The 20354-nt window shown below is 36.6% G+C and overlaps 1 protein-coding gene across 1 annotated transcript in view; it reads right to left on the bottom strand.

The window, feature by feature from the left end:
* Window positions 1-20354, bottom strand: part of LOC150106121 (uncharacterized) — a 106436-nt gene that overhangs the window by 72814 nt on the left and 13268 nt on the right. The window contains exons 2-3 of the mRNA XM_090393867.1: window positions 17045-17195; window positions 4571-4729 (exon numbers count right to left, since the gene is read on the bottom strand). Coding sequence (XP_090249993.1) covers window positions 4571-4729; window positions 17045-17176 — 291 coding nt within the window. The 5' untranslated portion in view covers window positions 17177-17195. The remainder of the gene's footprint in view (window positions 1-4570; window positions 4730-17044; window positions 17196-20354) is intronic.

Raw genomic sequence — 20354 nt, 5'->3', positions numbered from 1 at the left:
TCTCCGCACACCAAGTCCATTCAAATGCAGGCCATCCATCTTGTATAAGTCCTTTCACCCATCAAACTCATTCCACACATCCACAAATTCCACACCACACCGTCCGCATAACCTGCGCATAATATCATTTGCGATTTTGGCCCTCCTTCTAAACTCCTCTCTGTCATACCGCGGTAACAGACTCACCATTGTAACTCTGTCACTCTTTTCTTTCGCTGCCTTTAACAATACTTTCAAGTCCTCTCTCATAAAAAATTTATCACCTTTCAATTCATTCGTACCAGCCACAATTGTTATTTCTTTCATCCTTCATAATACTAATAATGAAAATCCATATACTATAATATTCCCCCCCCCCCAAAAAAAAGGCACTGGAAAACTTACCATATATTAAACACTTGCAAATTATAATTTGCAAGTTGACACATAGCCACAGAGTTGTGTTTGATATTGTGGTCATTGTGTTCAATTCTGGGACCACTGCTGTTCAATCTTTGTCATTGATATTGTTACAGGAACAAGGAGATGTTCAGTTGTTTGATAATGTGAAACTTGGGAGGGTTATTAATAATTATGCTGATGTTTTGGCTCTTAAATAGGATTTGGATAGGCTGATAATGTGGGCAAACGAATGGGGATGCCAGTTTAATGCAACTAAATGTAAGACTTTAAAATCCGTAATCCAAAGATGTTATGCTTCATACTTACTTGGTGAAGTTGCTAGAAGATGTAGAGGAAGCAAGGGATCTCGGGGTGATTGTGGATAAAAATTTGAAGTTCTGAAGATATATTGCAAAAGTTGTGAGGGTACTGAGGAGGATATTGACTGCAAGAGATAGTGTGGTGGTCCCACTGTATAAGTCTATGATCAGATCTGGTAACTGGGATTTGAAGGGGATGAAGTAAACTTGGAGATGGTACAGAGATGGATAAGAAAAATAATATCAATACTTTTTCTTATCCATCTGTACAACTTTGATTATGAGAACAGACTCAGGGAATGTAGACTACAGAGTTTGGGATAGAACAAAGGGGATATATGGTTGAGGCATTTAAGCTGTTAAATGGTTATTATTAACAATAATAACCCTGGAAGTTGATAAAGGGTAAGAAGTTAAGTTTTTTTTCATGGAGAGTGGTAGGCATTGAATGCATTGCCTAAGTTGGTGAATGTTCAGAGTGAATAAGATTAAGGTGCGATATGACAGACTTTGTGTTCACCTCCCACAATGAGTCTTGTGACTCCATGTGGAGGTCAGAAAAATAATAATAATATAACAAATACAATTATCAAAAAAATCCAGCTTAACAATATCAACAAACTTGACCTATTATAAAAGTTACTCATAATGCTACAGTCATCTTACTAATGAAATCAGTTATAACAGGATAAAGAAACAGAAGGGAAATAAATAAATAATCCCTGATGACTTACTTTATATAACTTCCACCTACAAAAGGTTTATCTGTAAATCTATAGTAGATTTGTACCATGGATGGTTTAAAGATTTTTTTCTAATTTTATACAGTTTTGTTTTATTCATTTTTTTGTCTATTCTAGAAACTTTGCTCTAGAGACTAAACATGGAACTTTTTCAAGTCACTTCAGGCTCCAATAGCCTGAAGTGACTTGAAAAAGTTCCATGTTTGTCTCTAGAGCAAAGTTTTAAGTTTTTTTTTTCTGGTAAGCTAATGTGACTAATGTCTTAAATTAAGATAAATTAAACATTATGTGCTTCGAGATGAAAAGATTATAAGCTACATACTGATGCAGTGGTGCTGAAAAAAACAATGATACTACGGATTTGCAGATAGCTAAGGGTGTTGATCAGAAGACATATCACATAAGTGGACAAAACAGCACAAAGGATTGCATTGATGTTGAACAACATGAACAGATTTAAAGAAGTCATTTATAAGACTTTAATATAATACTTCCAGATTACTGTGCTCAGATTTGGTTATCTTAGTTTCTTGGGAATGAAGAATGAAGACGTACAGGAGAGGATCCAAAGAGGGTCACCAATCAAGATTGTGATGGGTTTGTGGAGTGCTCCATAATTATAAAATTTGGTTGGTAGCAGAAAATAAGGGGAAATTATAGAAACATGAGTTACTAAGCGAGTTTTATAGCATGCAGAAGAAATTTTTCAGTAATGTGACTAGAAGGAAGAGAACACAGGGGCAATCCTTGGCATTTGAATGTGTTAGCAAGGTTGTGAAAACCATTTTTTTACCTTGTAGTGTTCTCTTCCTTCTAGTCACATTACTGAAAAATTTATCAGAAGTCGCTGTTAATGCGTAGAAAATGAGTTTAAGGAGAGGTATGATAGGCATTATATGAATAACAGTTTGTGTGAGCCTCTTGCAATGATCTTCAGAATCCATAGACAGGGCTGGATAATAATATAATAATCAAGTCTGATTATTAGTTCATTCACTGATGAATGAAAGAATAATAATTGTTTCATTCACTTTTACTAAAGCATAAACTATTACCATGAAGGGTTATATAAAGAACAGTTTGAGAGGAAAATGGTGATAAGTTGAGCTCTACTGCTTTCTGGACTACCACTGCTTAACCTATTTGTTAATGCCGCAAGTAGATGTTCAGCCACTGTATATGATGCAAACTTGAGCATTATCAGAATCTGATAGAGTTCCTTAAAGGAGATATCAATAGGTGCTACTGTGGGTAGATGAATAGGAATCCATTATTCACCATTGCTAAATGAAGGTTTACTTTCGAATGTTGCAACGGAAAAATGTGTACTATACTACTGGACTGTGTTGAAGGAAATAGATGAGACAAGAACCTCTGGTGATAACAGACAGAATTTAATTAAATCTAGAGGCAGAAAGGGGGGGGGACACAAAAAATAACGACTTTGATTTGATTTTTATGGCACAAAGACATCAAAGGTCATACTGCACCAGGACAAAGGTTATAGAAGTATTAGGTTAATAGGACAATCACAAATATCCATGCCCTTGGTGTGATTTGACCTGCAGCCTCTTGGATGGAGAGCATATATGCTAACCACTTGGCCAACCAGGCCAGCATAAATAAAAATAAAAAATGAAGATGATGCCACAAATTAATGCAATAATGAGAAGAAAAACTGACAAGGAGACACAAGGAATTGATTGTTCCACCATATAAAGCTTTAGTAAGTCATCTGGATTAATGTAAAGATTAAAGAAAGATACGAAAAGAAGTCAAAAGCTAATAATAAAAGGATTATTAAAACTGTGAAATGTCAACTAAAAAGACAAATTACTGAGGGAATGGTGAGCAAAAAAGAAATGTGGAACAAGTGCTGTTCACTGTAAATTTTCATTACACTAGATTTAGAGAACTCACTATGCAACAAATTTGATGAACCTAGATGGAGATGAGGATACTGAAAAAGATTATGAGGCTGGTAACAAAAGTAGTGCAAGATGTGTGGAATGTCAGCTGTGAAAATAGACTGACAGTTGATGATCTGTCAAATGTGACAAACAGAAGATATGATTCACATATGATGTTGAGAGGAGTTTATAAGACAGATACTGAGGATATTTTAGAGGTAGTAAGATGAAGGAACAAGAACTAAAAAGTATTCCCTACAAAATATATAAAGGTATAGAGAGTGATAGAAAGTGTTGTCACAGAGTGTTGAGTGTACAGTGTATTGAAGTAATGAATTTAAAAAAGAAATTTACTAAAACAAACTATTATTCTTATAATACAATGCTGACTCACTGTTGAAAGTTTTTTCACTTGGAATTAAAAATGCCAAAAAAATTATATTCTGGTTTCATCCTTTATTCAACAGTGAGTCAGCATTGTATTATAAGAATAATAAGAGCAAACAAAGTTTGCACGTGAAGTCACTTCACAACTGGGCTACTTGTATATATAGAGGCTAATGACTTCACATCAATTGCCTTAGTATTCCATAATGCAATGCACATATCCTTACAGACATAATGCAATGCACATATCCTTACAGACATAATGCAATGCACATATCCTTACAGACATAATGCTGTGCATTATGGGAAGGGCCATTACCCAGACCAATTTTGACCTGTATTGAGGTCTCATCAGTGGGAGCTAGACCCAGAAGTGATACCTAGGTTGAAGTAATGTAGGTCATATTTCCATATACAAGTAGCCAAAAGGTGTCACACCTTATTACTAAATTACTCTGGATTGGAGAGAGATATGTTGAAGGTTTTTTCACTTCTTATACTATATAAAGATGTCAGGAAATTATACTCGTTTCATCCTTGATCCAAGTGTAAGCAAACAAAGTTTGCATGTGAAGTCACTTCACAATATGAGCATTGCATTATGGGATACTAAGGCAACTGATGTGAAGTCATCAGCTTCTATATACAAGTAACCCAGTCATGAAGATACTTCTTGCTCAAACTGTGTTTGTTTACACTTGGATAAAGGATGAAACCAAGAATATAATTTCTTGGCATCTTTAATTTATGCTGACTCAACTGTTTGATTACAAAGTAGAAATAAATTCATCATTATGAACACTAATACTGTATATATCTTTCAGATTACCTCAGTATCCTTCTTTGGGAATGTCTGTAAGCAGTGGCAGCACTTAGCATTCATTTCAGGACACCTATTTCTTATGTGGTCATTTAAATTCTTACGAGAAATTTCCGCATTGCAATGGGGACACTTGATCTTGACTTCCTCACAACTACTTCTGTGATTCTGAAATCAAATAAAAGCTAATAGCTAATCTATTTCAAAATGAATATGCTTTCAGAGGTTTCCTTTCAAACAGTACATAGTATTATTATCAGCAAATCAATATACTAACATAAATTTCTTAGTCACCTGTACAAACTACATAAAATACATACTATGAGCTATAGTATGGAAAGAGAAGATGGATGGAAAGGAAACAAATGCTGCTTGGGCACTATCAAGAGCTATTTAATAGCAGCAGAAACTGTTCCATTTGTTAAACTGAACTTTAAAAGTGAATTCTGTAAACTCAGTTTTCACCAAGACATGAGCTAGTTAGCATATGCCAAGTGAGTCATATCTTATGATTCATGTTTTGAATGTAGTTACCGATCTCATTTCTCTCTCATGATGTCCACATTACAATGGATGAAATATATTGGAATTGTTTAGTAAATTCTATATTTTTCTACATGTGTTAGCTGTGTATATGTTTAGAAATATGTCTAGTACACATGTTCCTTTAAAACATTTGAAGGGTTTTACAATCTTCATGGTTGAAACATGGCTGAATGAAGATGATATCGTAATGGGAATAGAAATGGAAGGGTACACTATTTTTCGCACAGATAGAAATGGCAAGGGGGGGAGGGTTTGCTGATGATAAAAGGGGAATTAAGTCCATATAAGGTAGACATGAAAGGAGAAAATAGTGGTAATGGTTATGAGGCAGCGTGGTGTAATGTGGAGGTTGAGAGGAAGACATTTAGTTGGATGTTGCTATAGGCCTGGGAATGTGGAAGGTAGTGATGAAGAAATATATAAATAACCTGGATTAGTGAACAAAAGGAAGGGTAATTATTATGGGTGATTTTAATTATGGTGGTATACATTGGAATGAAGAGATAGCATTTGGGAATAAGGAAAATGAATTTCTAAAGTTCTCGAGAGATAACTATCTCGGGCAGCACATAAAGAAGGGCATGCGATGATCAAGAGTTCTAGATCTCATAATTTCATCAGAGGATGTAATTGTTAGAGGGGTTTCACACTTTCCTCCAGTTGGTGAAGGTGATCATGAAGGGATCACCTGTGTTGTGGCTAGTCATATGCAGACTTTTGTGAGGAACGGATATACACCCTCTGTCCAAAAAGAAACCGAACTTTTCGATAATAGAAGAAACTAGTGGCGCCACCTGCTGTATCTTTTTGTTGTCAAAAGCGGCAACCTTCATTAGTGTTGTGTCAACTGTTTATGACTTCTGTTTCATTAGAAGCCGAGTTACAGTGCCAAGAGTGACAGTGTGTTTTGACGAACGGTCGGTCGTCATGATATTCATGCCGTAAGCAACGAATTCTCACTATGAATCGCTTCAAAACTTTGAGATAAAACTCACTATTGACTGTTTGGCTACGTGGAACAAATTCTTTGTGGATAATGCCCTTGGAATCATAGAAACAAATCAGCATTGTCTTTACTTTTGACTTCTCCAAGTGACTTTTTTTCGGATGCCCCTTTTCTGGTGGTCTCCACTCAACATTCTGGCGCTTTGTTTCAGGCTCATACTCAAAACACCATGTTTCATTACCAGTAACGATCATTTCAAGCAAGTTAGAGTCCTTATGAGTGGTTTTAATGAGGTCCTTGCAGTGTTCAATTCGATAGATTTTTTGGTCGTCGGTCAACTTGTGGTGTTGTGTGCAATTTCTTTAATTTTTATATTTTCTCAATGTTACATGTAAAGCCTTTCCTATGTGTGTCACGTGGTACCACTGAAACACAAAGGGATAGCCTCAGGGTTGAGCCAAAACCAATGTGGCAGAGCCTTCGTAATCTACCTCTCTTAAAGTTCTAAGAAATTTATATTTTTATGCTGCGCCACTTAGAACTCTTAGATTAAAATAAATTATGTTAATCAAGAAGTGAGTAAGAAGATGTACTGAAACAACACTAGATTTGCAATCGTGACCTTAATTGTACCCTAGACATTTCCCGCTCAGATTCGTAACAATTTTACAAGTGGTGCATCGGATTCCATACAAAGACAATCTTGGTTAAATATAGCAACTAAATATACAGTTAGTGATACAAGCAAAATTTCCATTCTAAGTAAGTTAAAAATCAAATTAAATCAATCAACATGAACACCCTCAACAGATATGATCATCGAGATACAATTTACCTTATACAACTCACACAATTTATAAATCCTACAATACAATCTTAATACTAACAATCCATATCAACATTCATTCCTTAGGCTGAATCTTCTTAACATTCATTATCATATACAATAATTCTAATTCGTTTAATAACTATCCTTTCATGATCTCCTATGTAACAAAATTTTCTTATAGTCCTGTCTTATAACTCTGAGTCCTTCACTATGAAAGTTTCACATAACATTAAGTGTTCAACCGTCTGCTTGCCCGAACTTTGAGCTTTTGTTCACACAGATCAGTCTCTAGTCTTTGGCCAAGTGTTTTACTTCTAACCCAGCTCTCAGATCCATAAGTTAAAATTGGTTTGAACACCGTCTTGTATACAGCTAATTTAGTGTTCCAACTAATTTCCCTCTTATTTCATATGAATTTATTTAATTGACTTCCTACCATACCAGCTTTGTTGATTCAATTGTCTATTTCCATATTTAATTTACCATCTTCACTAAAAATCGTACCTAAGTAGCTGAAATATTTTACTTGTTCCACAGGTTCTCTGTTCACAATGCAGTTGACATTTTCAATGATTCTGCCTATTTTCATTGTCTTTGTCTTTTTATTGCTCACCTTCATATCATATCTATTACAACAGTTATTTAATTTAGTCAAGGAATCTTGTAGACTTGTAGCAGATTTATTTAGAAGTAATGCATAAAGCAAAGAGCTGACATTAACATCTCCAATTTTGATATCATGTTTAATACCACTTTCCTTTATAATGTGATCCATATAGATAATGAATAACAGAGGGGATAATGCACATCCTTGTTTCACACCAGATTTAACATTAAACCATCTTCCTGTACTTCCTTCAATTCTAACTGCTGACTTACAACTAAAATAAAGACTAAGTATTGCTTGATATAATACCCCATTGACACCATACAACTGTAGCGCATTGAATAGCTTCTTTCTCGGCTCCTTGTAAATGGCTTTTCCAGATCAACAAAACTTAAATATAGATATTTGTTATATTCCCACGCTTTCTCAACTGTATGTCGTAAAGTGAAGATCTGATCCTGACAGCCTCTATTTGCATGAATACAGCTTGTTCTTCACCAAGCTTTTCTTCCACAATTCTTCTCAACTGTTTCTCAAGTATACTTGCATAAATCTTGCCAGGAACACTCAGTAAGGAAAGAATTCTGTAATTCTCACATTCAGTTTTCTTTCCCTTTTTATATATGGGTAGCATGAGAGCTTTACTCCAATCATCGGGAATTCGTCCCTCTGTCCAAGCCTTCTGAACTATGCAGTGCAGCCACGGTAAGACTTTTATACCACCACACTTCAGCATTTCTGGTCAAATATCATCTACTCCTGCTGCCTTTCCACATTTCAAGCCTTTGATGGCTTTTTCTACTTCAAGTATGGATATGTATTCCTGACTGTATGCCTATAGAGTGTTTTTTACCACTGTACTATCACTGCTTGTTTCATTTAGCAATTTTTCGAATTACTCCATACTTCAAGGATATCTTTTTCTCCCGTTTTCATGTCACCTTTATCATTTCTAACTCCTTTTACAGGACTCTTTCCTCCATTTCTAAGCTTCTTCAACAATCTCCAGAATATCTTACCACCTTCTTGGTATTTATTTTCTATGTTCTTGTCAAAGTCCTCCCATGACTTTTGTTTAGCTAGTTTTACACAGTGTTTAGCTTTCTTACATTTGTATCTGTATTCTCTCGGAGCACAAGCTGACTTATTTTACAGAACTTTTGATATGCTTTCTTCTTTTCCTTCACTGCCTCTTTAATTTCCTTATTTTTCTATCCTTGCAGAGAACCTCGCCACATGACTCTCTGGCTAAATCAATCAGTGTTTTCTTCAAGGCTTGCCACCGAGTCTCCAAGGTTTGGTTGCTGTTCTCAAACTCTTTCGTTTTTTTCTTCAATAATCTTTGTGTATTTTAGTCTCCAGTTCACATCCGAGAGCTGCTCAACTTTTATTCTCTTTAAAATTTTCTTAAACGTTATTCTTTTCAATATGAAATTCAATTTTATCCTGCTCAAGACTAAATAGTGATCACTTCCAATTTCAAATCCTCTGTACACTCTGGTGTCCTGCACCAGGGAGAAAACATCACTATGAACAATAACATAGTCAATGAGACTTTTCTTATTCCTTGCCTCTTCTCTCTATGTGAATTTGTGCACATTTTTATGTTGGAGCATGGTGTTAGTAATATCCAGTCAATGTCCTGGGCAGAAATCCAACAGGTATTTGCCATTATTATTAGCTTTGCTCTTTTCTCCAAATTTTCCCGAAATATTTTTGTATATCTGATAATCATTTCTTACTCTGCTATTTAGATTCCCAACAAGGACCAGCGAACTCTACGCAATAAATAAAGCACTAGAAGCCTACTTAAATCTATCATCATCTCAACAATCTGAAGGAATTATAATTTACAGTGACTCAAGATCAGCTATGGAGGCAATCAAAAATGGCAATACCAAGCTCACACAAGACATCCATAAACTCTTAAATCAACTAAAGTGTTTAGGTAAAAGTTGCATTTTACAATGGATTCCTGCTCATTTAGGCATTGATTACAAAGCAGCTAATAAATTAGCAAGAGGCCAGAGAACTCAACCAAGAAACTCATATGATAACTCTTGCTGATGCCAATGTACTAGCAAAAGCTAAAGAATTCCACTGAAATCAGTGATACAACATCAAATTCCCAAAATCAGTGCCGACAGAAGGACCTCCACCATGATAGCAAGACTATGAACAGGACATTATAGAGGAATGAAGTTCAATACAGATGATACGAGAACATATAGAAACTGCAACAACTGCCCCAATACTGAACTGACACTCACTCACATCTTTACCTGTCCAGCAATTACAGCAGCCTTGCAAGAAATAGATCCTAATCCTGAACAACAGCTCTATATAAACAAAATCATAGACATAGCCAAAGCAGTGCAAGGAGCACACGGAAACATCTAAGACTCTTCAAAGGACAAGACAACAACAACAAGGACCAACTTTTCCTTTTTCATTGTGTCAGCTGCTTTTTCTAAAGCATCAAAAAATTCCTCCACTTCTACCTTAGTAGGTAGAAGTGGAGGAATCTGTGGGACCATAAGCACAAATGTCTCATTGTCCAGTTCCCCATTCTTATATTTGTCCACATCACTCTATTTGACACTGCCTGCCATTCAAGAGGATTAGCCTCATATTTAGTGTTGAATACTATGGCTACTCCTTCTTTTCCTTGATTGTCAATGCCTGAATATATCATTTTGTATTTATTGCCCAGAAAGATCTCACCAGTTTTGGTCTTTTTTGTTTCAGTCACCCCTATTATGTCGATCTGGTACTTATCTAATTCCTCAGCTAGCTCCATTTCTTTGCCCTTCAGGCTTCTCATGTTGAAAGTACCAATCTTTAACTCTGGTGATGTTGAGTTGGGATGTGTTTTCAGATTGGTTCCAGTAGCTGACTTTTCGCTGTTTGCCCTGGTTCCCTGGCGAAAACAACAGGGACCTTGTTTAACCAGGCGATGCCCCAGCTGGCATGAAATTTGGTCATGTTGTACCATCATTTTGTACATTGGCTTAAGCCACTAAGAATAAAATTTGGTCGGCTAAATCCCAAATTGCCAGCCCATCCTTGTTCGTTCGGTATCCAGGTAGATACCCAACAGGGTGCACCACGAGGAGGTGAGGATTGGACATTAGGTCAGAAGCCCTGGTCGGTTCTCTGCATTCCTTTAAAGGCTATGTGGAGGTCTCCTCTCAGTTATATAGCTTTGACCCTTAAGCACCCCTAACTTACCTTATGTACTATGAAAAGGTGACAAATACCTTGGACAGGGGAGATGCATATACAGTGGTGTACCATATGAGGCTTTGATGCGACCTCATATGGATTATTGTGCATAGATTTGATCGCCGGGTGTCATGGTGAAGAGGATATGTTGAAAAGGGTCCAGAGAAGATTCACAAAGGTAGTCAGTGGTCTTTGGAATGTGTAGTATGAGCACAGATTGAGAGAATGTAAGTTGTAGAGCTTCATGAATAGATGGAAAAGGGGGGGGAGGGGTATGATTGAGAGATATAAGCTAGTTATTGGGTTGGCATGGACATGGAAGAGATTTTTCATAGAATGGGAGAGGGGAGTAGAACAAGAGGCCATTGCTGGAAACTGTATAAGGAGGTGTGAACAGAAGAGTGAGGATTAGGTTCTTGCATGGAGAGTGGATTGCATTGCCTGAGTGTGTTGTGGGTGTAGACACACTGAATCAGTTTAAAGCAAGGCTGGATGACCATTGTGTGCAATACCTCCCACGATGAGTTAATAATTATGTTAATAATAACTGAGGGGGAGGGGCAAGTTTGAGTAGTGCACTCAAGATTTAATCTTGGGGAGGGGGGGGGGAGACCTGAATTGAGTAGACGATTTGAGAATATACACTAAGAATCACATACAACCTATCACTGAGCATCTGCAATGATTGCTAACACAACATAAATAAAAAAAATGAGAATTTTAATTAGGAAAAGATTTTTGGAAAATTTTCTAGTGTTTTTTTCCTTTTTCTTTTGGGAGGGGCTACAGCCTGTTCCCTGAACTGTACTCCAGGAAAGAGATGAAGCTAAAGATTTAGGATCCTTTCTTATAGTGTTGCAGTGATCAGCATTCATTTTAGAAATTATGGACTTAACAACATGTTATAAATAACTATTTTAATTTCCTGATGTTTCGACCTTCATAATAAGGTCATCATCTGGAGTATATACAAATATACAAGGACGAGCTGAGTTACATTTCTCACAGTAACCTAAGGAAACAAAGATTTGATCATCTGTTATTCTACTGCCATGACCTCTAGTGGAAAAAAAAATACAGATAAAATTACAAATTAAAACTACATCAAAGCTAAATTCTATTTAAGATAACATGAGAGAAAAATATTCTTTCTTATAGTTTTCTTACAGTAACAATGATGTCCTATTTTTAACATTACAATTGTTATATTAGATTTAGGATTCTGGATTATCTACAGTCCTGTTTATAATTAACTCTCAGGGAAAAAGGTTCCGTGGGTAGAATATGTGCCTTCCATATGCTTGGGATTTTTAGACCATCATTATTGTTCAGATTAGGGTGGTTGATAAGAATCTCACAGGCTTCCTTAAATTTGCGTTCATACCATGTTTTGGTGCGATGTAAACAACTAGTGCTTTTCCAGTCAATTCTATGTAAAGTGTTCAGGGCATGATCAGAAAGGCCAGCTTCACCATAGTTATTATATTTAATGTGTCGTTTATGTTCCTTTTGTCTGATGAGAATTGTGTGTCCTGTTTCCCCTATATATGGTAGATTACAGGTGCAATAAATACGGTATACTCCAGGGTGGGCCAGCAGAGGAAGTGGTTCTTTGGATGAACTGAGCAAGCTTTTTAATTTTGCAGGAGGTTTAAAGGTGGCTTTGAGGATGTATTTCTGTAGTATTCTGCTTATTTTATCTGATGTCCCTTTAATGTAAGGAATGGTTATAGTTTTATTGTAGTCTGATTTATGTTTGTTTTTTTTATTGAAGTCTTCTAGAGAATTGTTAATAGTGTTTTGGCTGTAACCATTTTTTATGTAAAAAAATGGTTACATTCATAAATGGAAACCTTTCTCCCTAAGAGTTAACTATAAATAGGACTATAGATAATCCAGAATCCTAAATCTAACATAACTATAATGTTGAAAATAGTACATCATTGTTACTGTAATAAACTATCATATTTTCTTAAATAGAATTTAGCTTTGATGTAGTTTCTAAATAATTAATTAATTTGTAATTTTATCTGTATTTTTTTTTCCACTAGAGGTCTTGCCAGTAGAATAATCGGTGATCAAATCATTGTTTCCTCAACTTACTGTGAGAAATGTAACTCAGCTTGTCCTTGTATATTTGTATATACTCCAGATGATGACCTTGATATGAAGGTCGAAACGTCAGAAAATTAAAATAGTTATTTATAACACGGTTCTAAAGATTTAGGGGTAGTGGTACACAAAGAGTTAAAGTTTAGAGGACAAATTGCTAAGGTAGCCCATAATGTTACTTAGCTATTGAAGAACACATTAACAAATAGAGATAAGGAAGTTGTTATACCTGTTTATCAGGCAATGATACATCCACATCTGGATTACTATGCTCATGTCTGGTCTCCTGAATTTCTTGGGGATGAGGAAGCACTGGAGAAGTTCAGAGGCAAGTGACCAAGATGACAAGTGGTCCTTGGAATGTTCCCTATGAAGATATATTGAAGACGTGTGGTTGCAGAAGTTGGTTGATAGGAGAAACAGAGGGAATATAGTAGAAACATTTAAGTTGCTTTAAAGGTTTTATAGGATTGAAGCAGGATAAATGTTTCAGCACTTGGCTGGATGGGCCAGAACAAGGGATCATCCCTAGAAGATCAATAAGGGTGTAAGTTCATATTATTATCTGAGACCTCCAGGGAGTCAAGGACTCATTGAGGGAGGCTGTAAATTACCCAACCCAGCTATCATACCTTCCCTTAAATTCATTTACACTAGATGCACTCATTACCCCTAAGGGCAAATTATTCCGCTCACTGCTCTCTGAGAGAAAAACCTAGTTCTTACCCCTTTCTTGACTGAGAACAACCTAACTTTCATGGATGCCCCCATGTTCTCTCTCCCGCTTTCCATATAACGAAAAATTTCATCATTTGAAATGCTATAACACCCATTCAAAAGTTTATAGACCTCTATCATATCACCCCTCTTTCTCCTGTTAACCAGTCTGTAATCCACATACTCGCAATCTGTCCTCATAATCTAAATCCCATAATCCAGATATAATCTTTGTAACTCTTCTTTGCACCCTTTCCATAGCTTCTTTATCCTCTTGAAACCCAGGAGACCAAATCTGTGCACAATAATCCTGTCTTATCAAAGCCATATAAAGAGGCAAAATTACTTCCTTATCCTTACATGTCAAGGTTCGCTTCAGCATAGTAATTATCCTCTGAGTTGTATTTGAAACTTTTGCTATGTGACCTTTGAACTTTAAATTCTTATCCACCAATACACCAAGATCCCTTGCCTCTTCAGTTTCTTGTAGCATAACTCCGCTAATATAATACGCCACTGGAACTCTAATCAATCCAATAACGTGCATAACTTTATACTTACTAACGTTAAACAGACAGCCATTTTCGTTTACCCATATTTCCAGTGTTTTCAAATCATTTTGTAATTGCTGAATATCAGTAGCATCCCTGATTGCCCTGCCTATCTTCACATCATCAGCAAATAATTGCATATGGATGTATGGACTAGATTTTTTGCTTAGAGAGTTGTGAGTGAGTGGAATGGGTTGCCAGAGTTGGTTGTGAATGCTTTGTCTGTTAATGGGTCCAAGGAGGGGTGTGATAAATTGTTTGGGTTGCCCGCAGTGAGTCTTTGTACTCAATGGAGGTGCCCATACAATAATGATATTCTAGATGTTTGGAGTAATTACTTTGAAAGGATGCTAAATTATTATTATTATTATTATTACGTTACACCTCTAGGAGTCCAAAGACTTGTTGAATGAGAGCACCTATTCAACAACTCTGTCTCCACCACTCAATCCACCAACTACAATAAACCACAACTACACCAGAGCCATCTAATACCCACCACCACAACTAGTATTTTCACAAAGAATCACAAACATCCATGGCCATGGTGTGATGCAAACCCATAACATTTTGGCTGGAGAGTGGATACGCTGACTACTCGGTCAACCACGCCAGCCAAATGAAACAAGCTGTGTCAGCATGGTGGTAGACAACTCCCAACAGGCATGCAGTCAGGAATACATATCCATATTGGATATAGAAAAAGTCATCAACAACGTGAAACGTAGAAAGGCAGCTGGAGTAGATGAAATTCGACCAGAAATGCTCAAATATGTTTTGAGCATTTCATTTGAGCAAAAAACTTATAAAAGTTTTACAGTGTCTGAATTGCATAATTCAGAAGACTAGTCAGAAAGTCGAATTCCAGAGGACTGGAGCATTGCAGATTCACCATAGTTATTATATTTAATAACTATGTAATGCTCACACTCATAGTACCCATCTATAAAAAGAGAAATAAAATTGAGTGTGAGCATTACATAGGAATTTCACTACTGAGTGTTTCTGGTAAGATTTATGTAAGTATACTTGAGAAACAGCAAAGAATAATTGTGGAAAGGCAGCTTGGTGAAGAACAAGCTGGATTCACATTAAATAGCAATTGTCAGGATTATATTTTCACTTTAAGACAAATAGTTGAGAAATCTTGGGAATATAACAACAGGGATATGTATTTCAGTTTTGTTGATTTGGAAAGGGCATATGAAAGAAAACTCTTCAGAATGCTTCAGTTATATGGTGTAAATGAGCCATTATATTGAGAAATGCATAGCCTCTATTTAAACTGTAAGTCAGCAGTTAGAATTGAAGGTGGTACAGGAACATTTTTTTATGTTAAGTCAGTTGTGCAACAAGGGTGCACATTTTCTTCACTGTTATTCATTATCTAAATGATCACATTATGAAGGAAAGAGGTATTAAATCTGATATCAAAACTGGCTATGTAAATCTTAGTTCTTTACTTTTTGTAGATAATGTTATACTTCTGAATAAAATTCAGCACAATTTCCTGACTAAATTGAATTACTGGATTGTTGTTATAAATTTGGTATGAAAATCAGCAATAAAAAGACAAAGATAATGAAAATAGGCAGAAACACTGAAAACTTGAACTGTATCCTGAATGGTGAATTTATAGAACAAGTATTTCAGCTATTTAGGCACAATTTTTAACGAAGACGGCAACAATATTAAATATGGAAGTAGACAACAGCTGGTATTTTTGGAAGTCAGCAGAATAAATGTATATGGAATAAGAAAGAAATTAATCAAAACACTAAATTAGCTGTATACAAGACAGTGTTCAAACCAATTTTAACTTGTGGATATGAGAGTTGGTCTAGAAATAAAACACTTCATCAAAGACTGGAGACCTCTGATATGAGAGTTCTGAGAAAGATAAGTGGAGTAAACAGATGGCATCAAATGGCAGTTTATCACATTAAAAATGAGGATATTAGGAAAGAACTTGCCATTATTAGTATTCAGGAATGTGTTAGTAAAGTTAATATCAGGAGGTGGTCACTTACATAGAATGGGAGAGGAAAGATTAGCAAAACAAGTGTTCTCTGCCAGATTGGGAGGAAACAGACCAGAGGAAGACCAAGAACTAAATGGACTGATACAGTAAAAAGTGCCTTAAAAAGCAGAAATATAAGATCTGATAATATGGAGTCTTGACAGATAACAGATTAATCTGGAGGAAAATTGTTGATCGGAAGTTAGTAGTGGTGGAAATTTTTCATGTAGTACTATCATAATTATCCTGTATACTCACTGAGAGTACATATCAGGAACTGATGATAAGCTTGTGACTTTCTCTAATCATGGCAACAATTAGAGGGAATATTGACCCAGGCACAAATCCTCCCCACCTACATTCAAGGCCAATGCAATATTTTATTCTCTGCTCTGGCATTCCCTTCTCAATCTGACATCAACACTGTCTCTCCCTGTCCATCCTGACTCAACCCATTTCCCTGTCCATTTTGCGTTCCCTACTCACAACATTCCTTCACTCACAATACTTCACAATACTCATCTCTCCATTCACAAGCTCTCCTCTTATTACATTCCTGCACTTTTTCACATCATGTCTTACTTCCTCAGATCTTCCATTTAATGCATTCATTCCAACAGCTACTCCAGTTCATCCATACCAAACCATTCAAATGCAGTCCACCCCTCTTATATGGTTCCATCAGTCCCTCATACTCATTCCACACATTCACAAAATGCACTCTTTTCTCCTCATACAGCTTCACCAGCATACCATTCATAGTCTTTGTTTGCTGTCTGAACTCATTACATTAATAACCATAGGTAATTAATGCTGACGTTCGTAAGCAGTACCACAAACTTTAATTTCAAGAAATCCTTTATAATCTTTATACTGCAATGAACTTGTGTAATCCATGAAGACATCTCTGTTCGTTTTACATATACTTACTGCTATGATGCTTCTGCGGAACTGCTTGTTACATATAGGACAAGCCTCCAGTTTCCTAGGACATTTGTTGTTCACGTGATCATCATAATTGGTACGACTAACCGGGGAGTGACACTTCTGGCACTTCAGCATGATTAGTAGCTTTAAGGTCCTGCAGGTAAAGAAAATAAAGAACAAGAAATTAATGATATATGATTAATGAAATGAAATTAATAAATTTTACAAAAGCTTAAAACGTTACAAAAAAGGGGACAAAGAAGTTTACAAAACTAGGCAGATGAGGGAAATATTGTTTCAGTAATTTGATTGCCTGTTATAACAGAGAAATAATAGCAGTTAAAAAGGGAAAGGCATCACTAGCACTTTTTTTTTATTACAAAGTCATTTGTTTAGGATGACACAGTTACCTGCAGGTATTCAGTTATTTGAAGATGTGAAGTTGCTTGGAAAGGTTATTAGTAATAGTGCTATTGTGGTAGTGCTTCTGGAGGATTTGGATAACCTGGACAGATGGGAAAATGAATGAGGATATCATTATAATGCAACTAAATATAAAGGTATTGAAATTTGGGATTCACCAATGAGAGGTTTCATACTCTATTAGTGGAGAAGTAAAGAAATGAGGATTGCTGCAATACTAAGGACTTTGACCAATAGAGATAACAGAGTAGCAATTCCATTGTATAAAGCCTTGATCACACCTCATCTGGATTACAGTAAAATATCCCACCTTACAATGCTTCACTATGCAACAATATTATTATTATTAAGAGACACCTCCAGGGAGTCAGAGACTCATTGAGGCAGGCCACACTACACACACCATCTATTATACTTATTCTTGAATTCATTCAGACTGTTACACTCACAACATCCAATGGCAATCCATTCCAATCAAGCACCACCCTCTGAGAGAAAAATCTAGTCTTCACTCCCTTCTTGGCAGCATTCATTCTCAGCTTCCAAGGATGCCCTCTTGTCCTTCCCCACTCTCCATAAATTGAAAAATTCCATCAATTGAAATCCTGTATAACCCTTTCAGAAGTTTGTAAGTCTCAATCATATCACTCCTCTTTCTCCTGTTTGCTAGTGTCTGCAGTCGATCTACAAATTTTCAATCTGTCTTCATAATCAGAATTCCATAATTCTGATATCATTTTTAACACTCTCCAATATATCAGAATCACAATGGAAACCAGGAGTTGGACCTGCGCACAATAGTCCAAGTGAGGTCTTATCAAGGCCTTGTAAAGAGGCAAAATGACATCCTTTATCTTTACATGTGAACGTTCATTTCAGCATTCCAATTAGAGGATTTGACAAAATCGTACCAACCTGGTGCGACCATCAAGGATGTAACTAAGCCTATTAGAGAGCAAAAGGAAAGGGTGAAAGAAATGATTGTTGTGGCAGGTGCGAATGATTTGAAAGGAGATAAAATGGAAATGATAGAGGACCTGAATGAACTGTTTGAGGTAGCAAAAGAAAAGAGCGAGAGTTAGGATGATTAGTCTTTTGCCGTGGTATGACAGTGAAGTGTTTAAAAGGAGGGCCATAATTGCAAATGACTTTATGCGTGGGTTATGTATGACGAGTGGTGTGGAATTTGTGGACGTGTGGAGCGAGTTTGATTGGCGAAAGGATCTATATAAGATGGATGGCTTGCATTTGAATGGATTCGGTGTAAGGAGACTTGAAAAAGTGTTGTTGAATGAAGTCGATGTGCAGAATCAGGGAAACTAGATTTATTAAGGGGGGGGGGAGTAGATATGCAGACCTTAGGGAGGCAGTTGAGTGTATGAATGAGTATATGCCCGAGCGAATAAGGACAACAAATCGGAATGGGATTGTTAGTATAAGGCATCAAGGTAGGGATGGGGGCTAAGGGGGGGGTCTGAAATTCATGTACACTAATGCTAGGAGTATCAGGAACAAGAAGGAAGAATTTTTGGCCATGATTGGCACTTCCATACCACAGGTTATTGGCATTAGTGAAACATGGCTGACTGTAGATGATATAGCTAGTGAGGTTGAATGTGATGGGTATAGTGTGTTCAGGAATGACAGGAAGGATAAAATGGGGGGAGGAGTATTGTTGATGATAGTTGATGAGCTGCAGCCAAGGAGAATAGAGTTGAATTGCAGGATAGAGAAAAGAGCACATTTGAGGCCATTTGGTGTGAGATTGTGGCTAGCAGAACAAAATACACAATTGGGTGCTGCTATAGACCAGATGATGGAAAAGATGGTGGAGATAGTATGCACAAGCAAATAGAAGAAATGAGTGGAAGGAGGGTAATTATTATGGGAGATTTCAACTATGGCCGCATAGATTGGAGTAAGGAGAGGACACCTGGAGGAAGGAATTGGATTTTATGCAGTTATTAAGGGATAACTATCTGCAACAGCATGTAATGGAAAATACTAGTGGTCAGAGAGTGCTTGACCTAGTAATTGCATCTGAGGATTTGGCTGTAACAAATATGACCACATTGCCACCAATTGGTGAGAGTGATCATAGGGGCTTGACTTGGGAGGTGGCTAAAGGTGTGGAATTTACAATTAAGACAGGGTACATGTGGAATTATCGGGCTGGTAAGTATGACAAGCTTAGGAGTTTGATTAGTTTAGTGCCATGGCATGTACAACTGCAAGGGCTAGAAGTTGATAGTGCATGGGAGGCAGTTAAGAAGTGTTTGCATGAAGCAATGGCTGACTGTATACCTAGAGTCCGAATAATAAATCAAGTAGGGGTTAAATGGATGAATAACACCATTCAGCTTGAGCTGGAAAAAAAAAAAAAAAAAAGAAACAACTATATGGGGAATTTAAGGAGAAAGGTTACCGGCAGGCACATGAACTGTATAAAGCGCAGGCCAGAAGGGTAACGAGTGTGGTAAGAAAAGCAAAAAAGGATTACGAAAGAACATTGGCCATGCAGGTTAAAGAGAATCCTAAACAGTTTTTTCAATATGTTGCAAGTAAAATAAAAAATGTATATGGCAGAATGATTTTAAAGAATGCCGATGGTAGGGAGGTAACTGAATCAGTTGATATAGTTGAGTTACTGAGTGAGCACTTTGCAAGAATATATCATCCAGGTGGTAACATTGCAGAAATGAATGAACCAATAGATTATACGGGAATTGTGGTGAATGAAGTGGAGGTGAGTAGTCTATTGCATAACCTCAATGTCAATACATCTGTGGGATTCGATGGTATACCAGCTCGTGTCATATGTGAAGCGGCTAAAGAATTGTCAGTACCCTTGACCATTTTGTTTAATTTGAGTCTCGGGACTGGGTGAGTT

This window comes from Typopeltis vanoorti, chromosome 6, assembly GCF_054136105.1.
Source record: "Typopeltis vanoorti isolate ZY-2024b chromosome 6, IOZ_Tvanoo_1.0, whole genome shotgun sequence".
Classification (NCBI taxonomy): Eukaryota; Metazoa; Arthropoda; class Arachnida; order Uropygi; family Thelyphonidae; genus Typopeltis; species Typopeltis vanoorti.
Note: the sequence above shows the minus strand (reverse complement) of the source record. Positions and strands in the feature narration are given on the sequence as shown.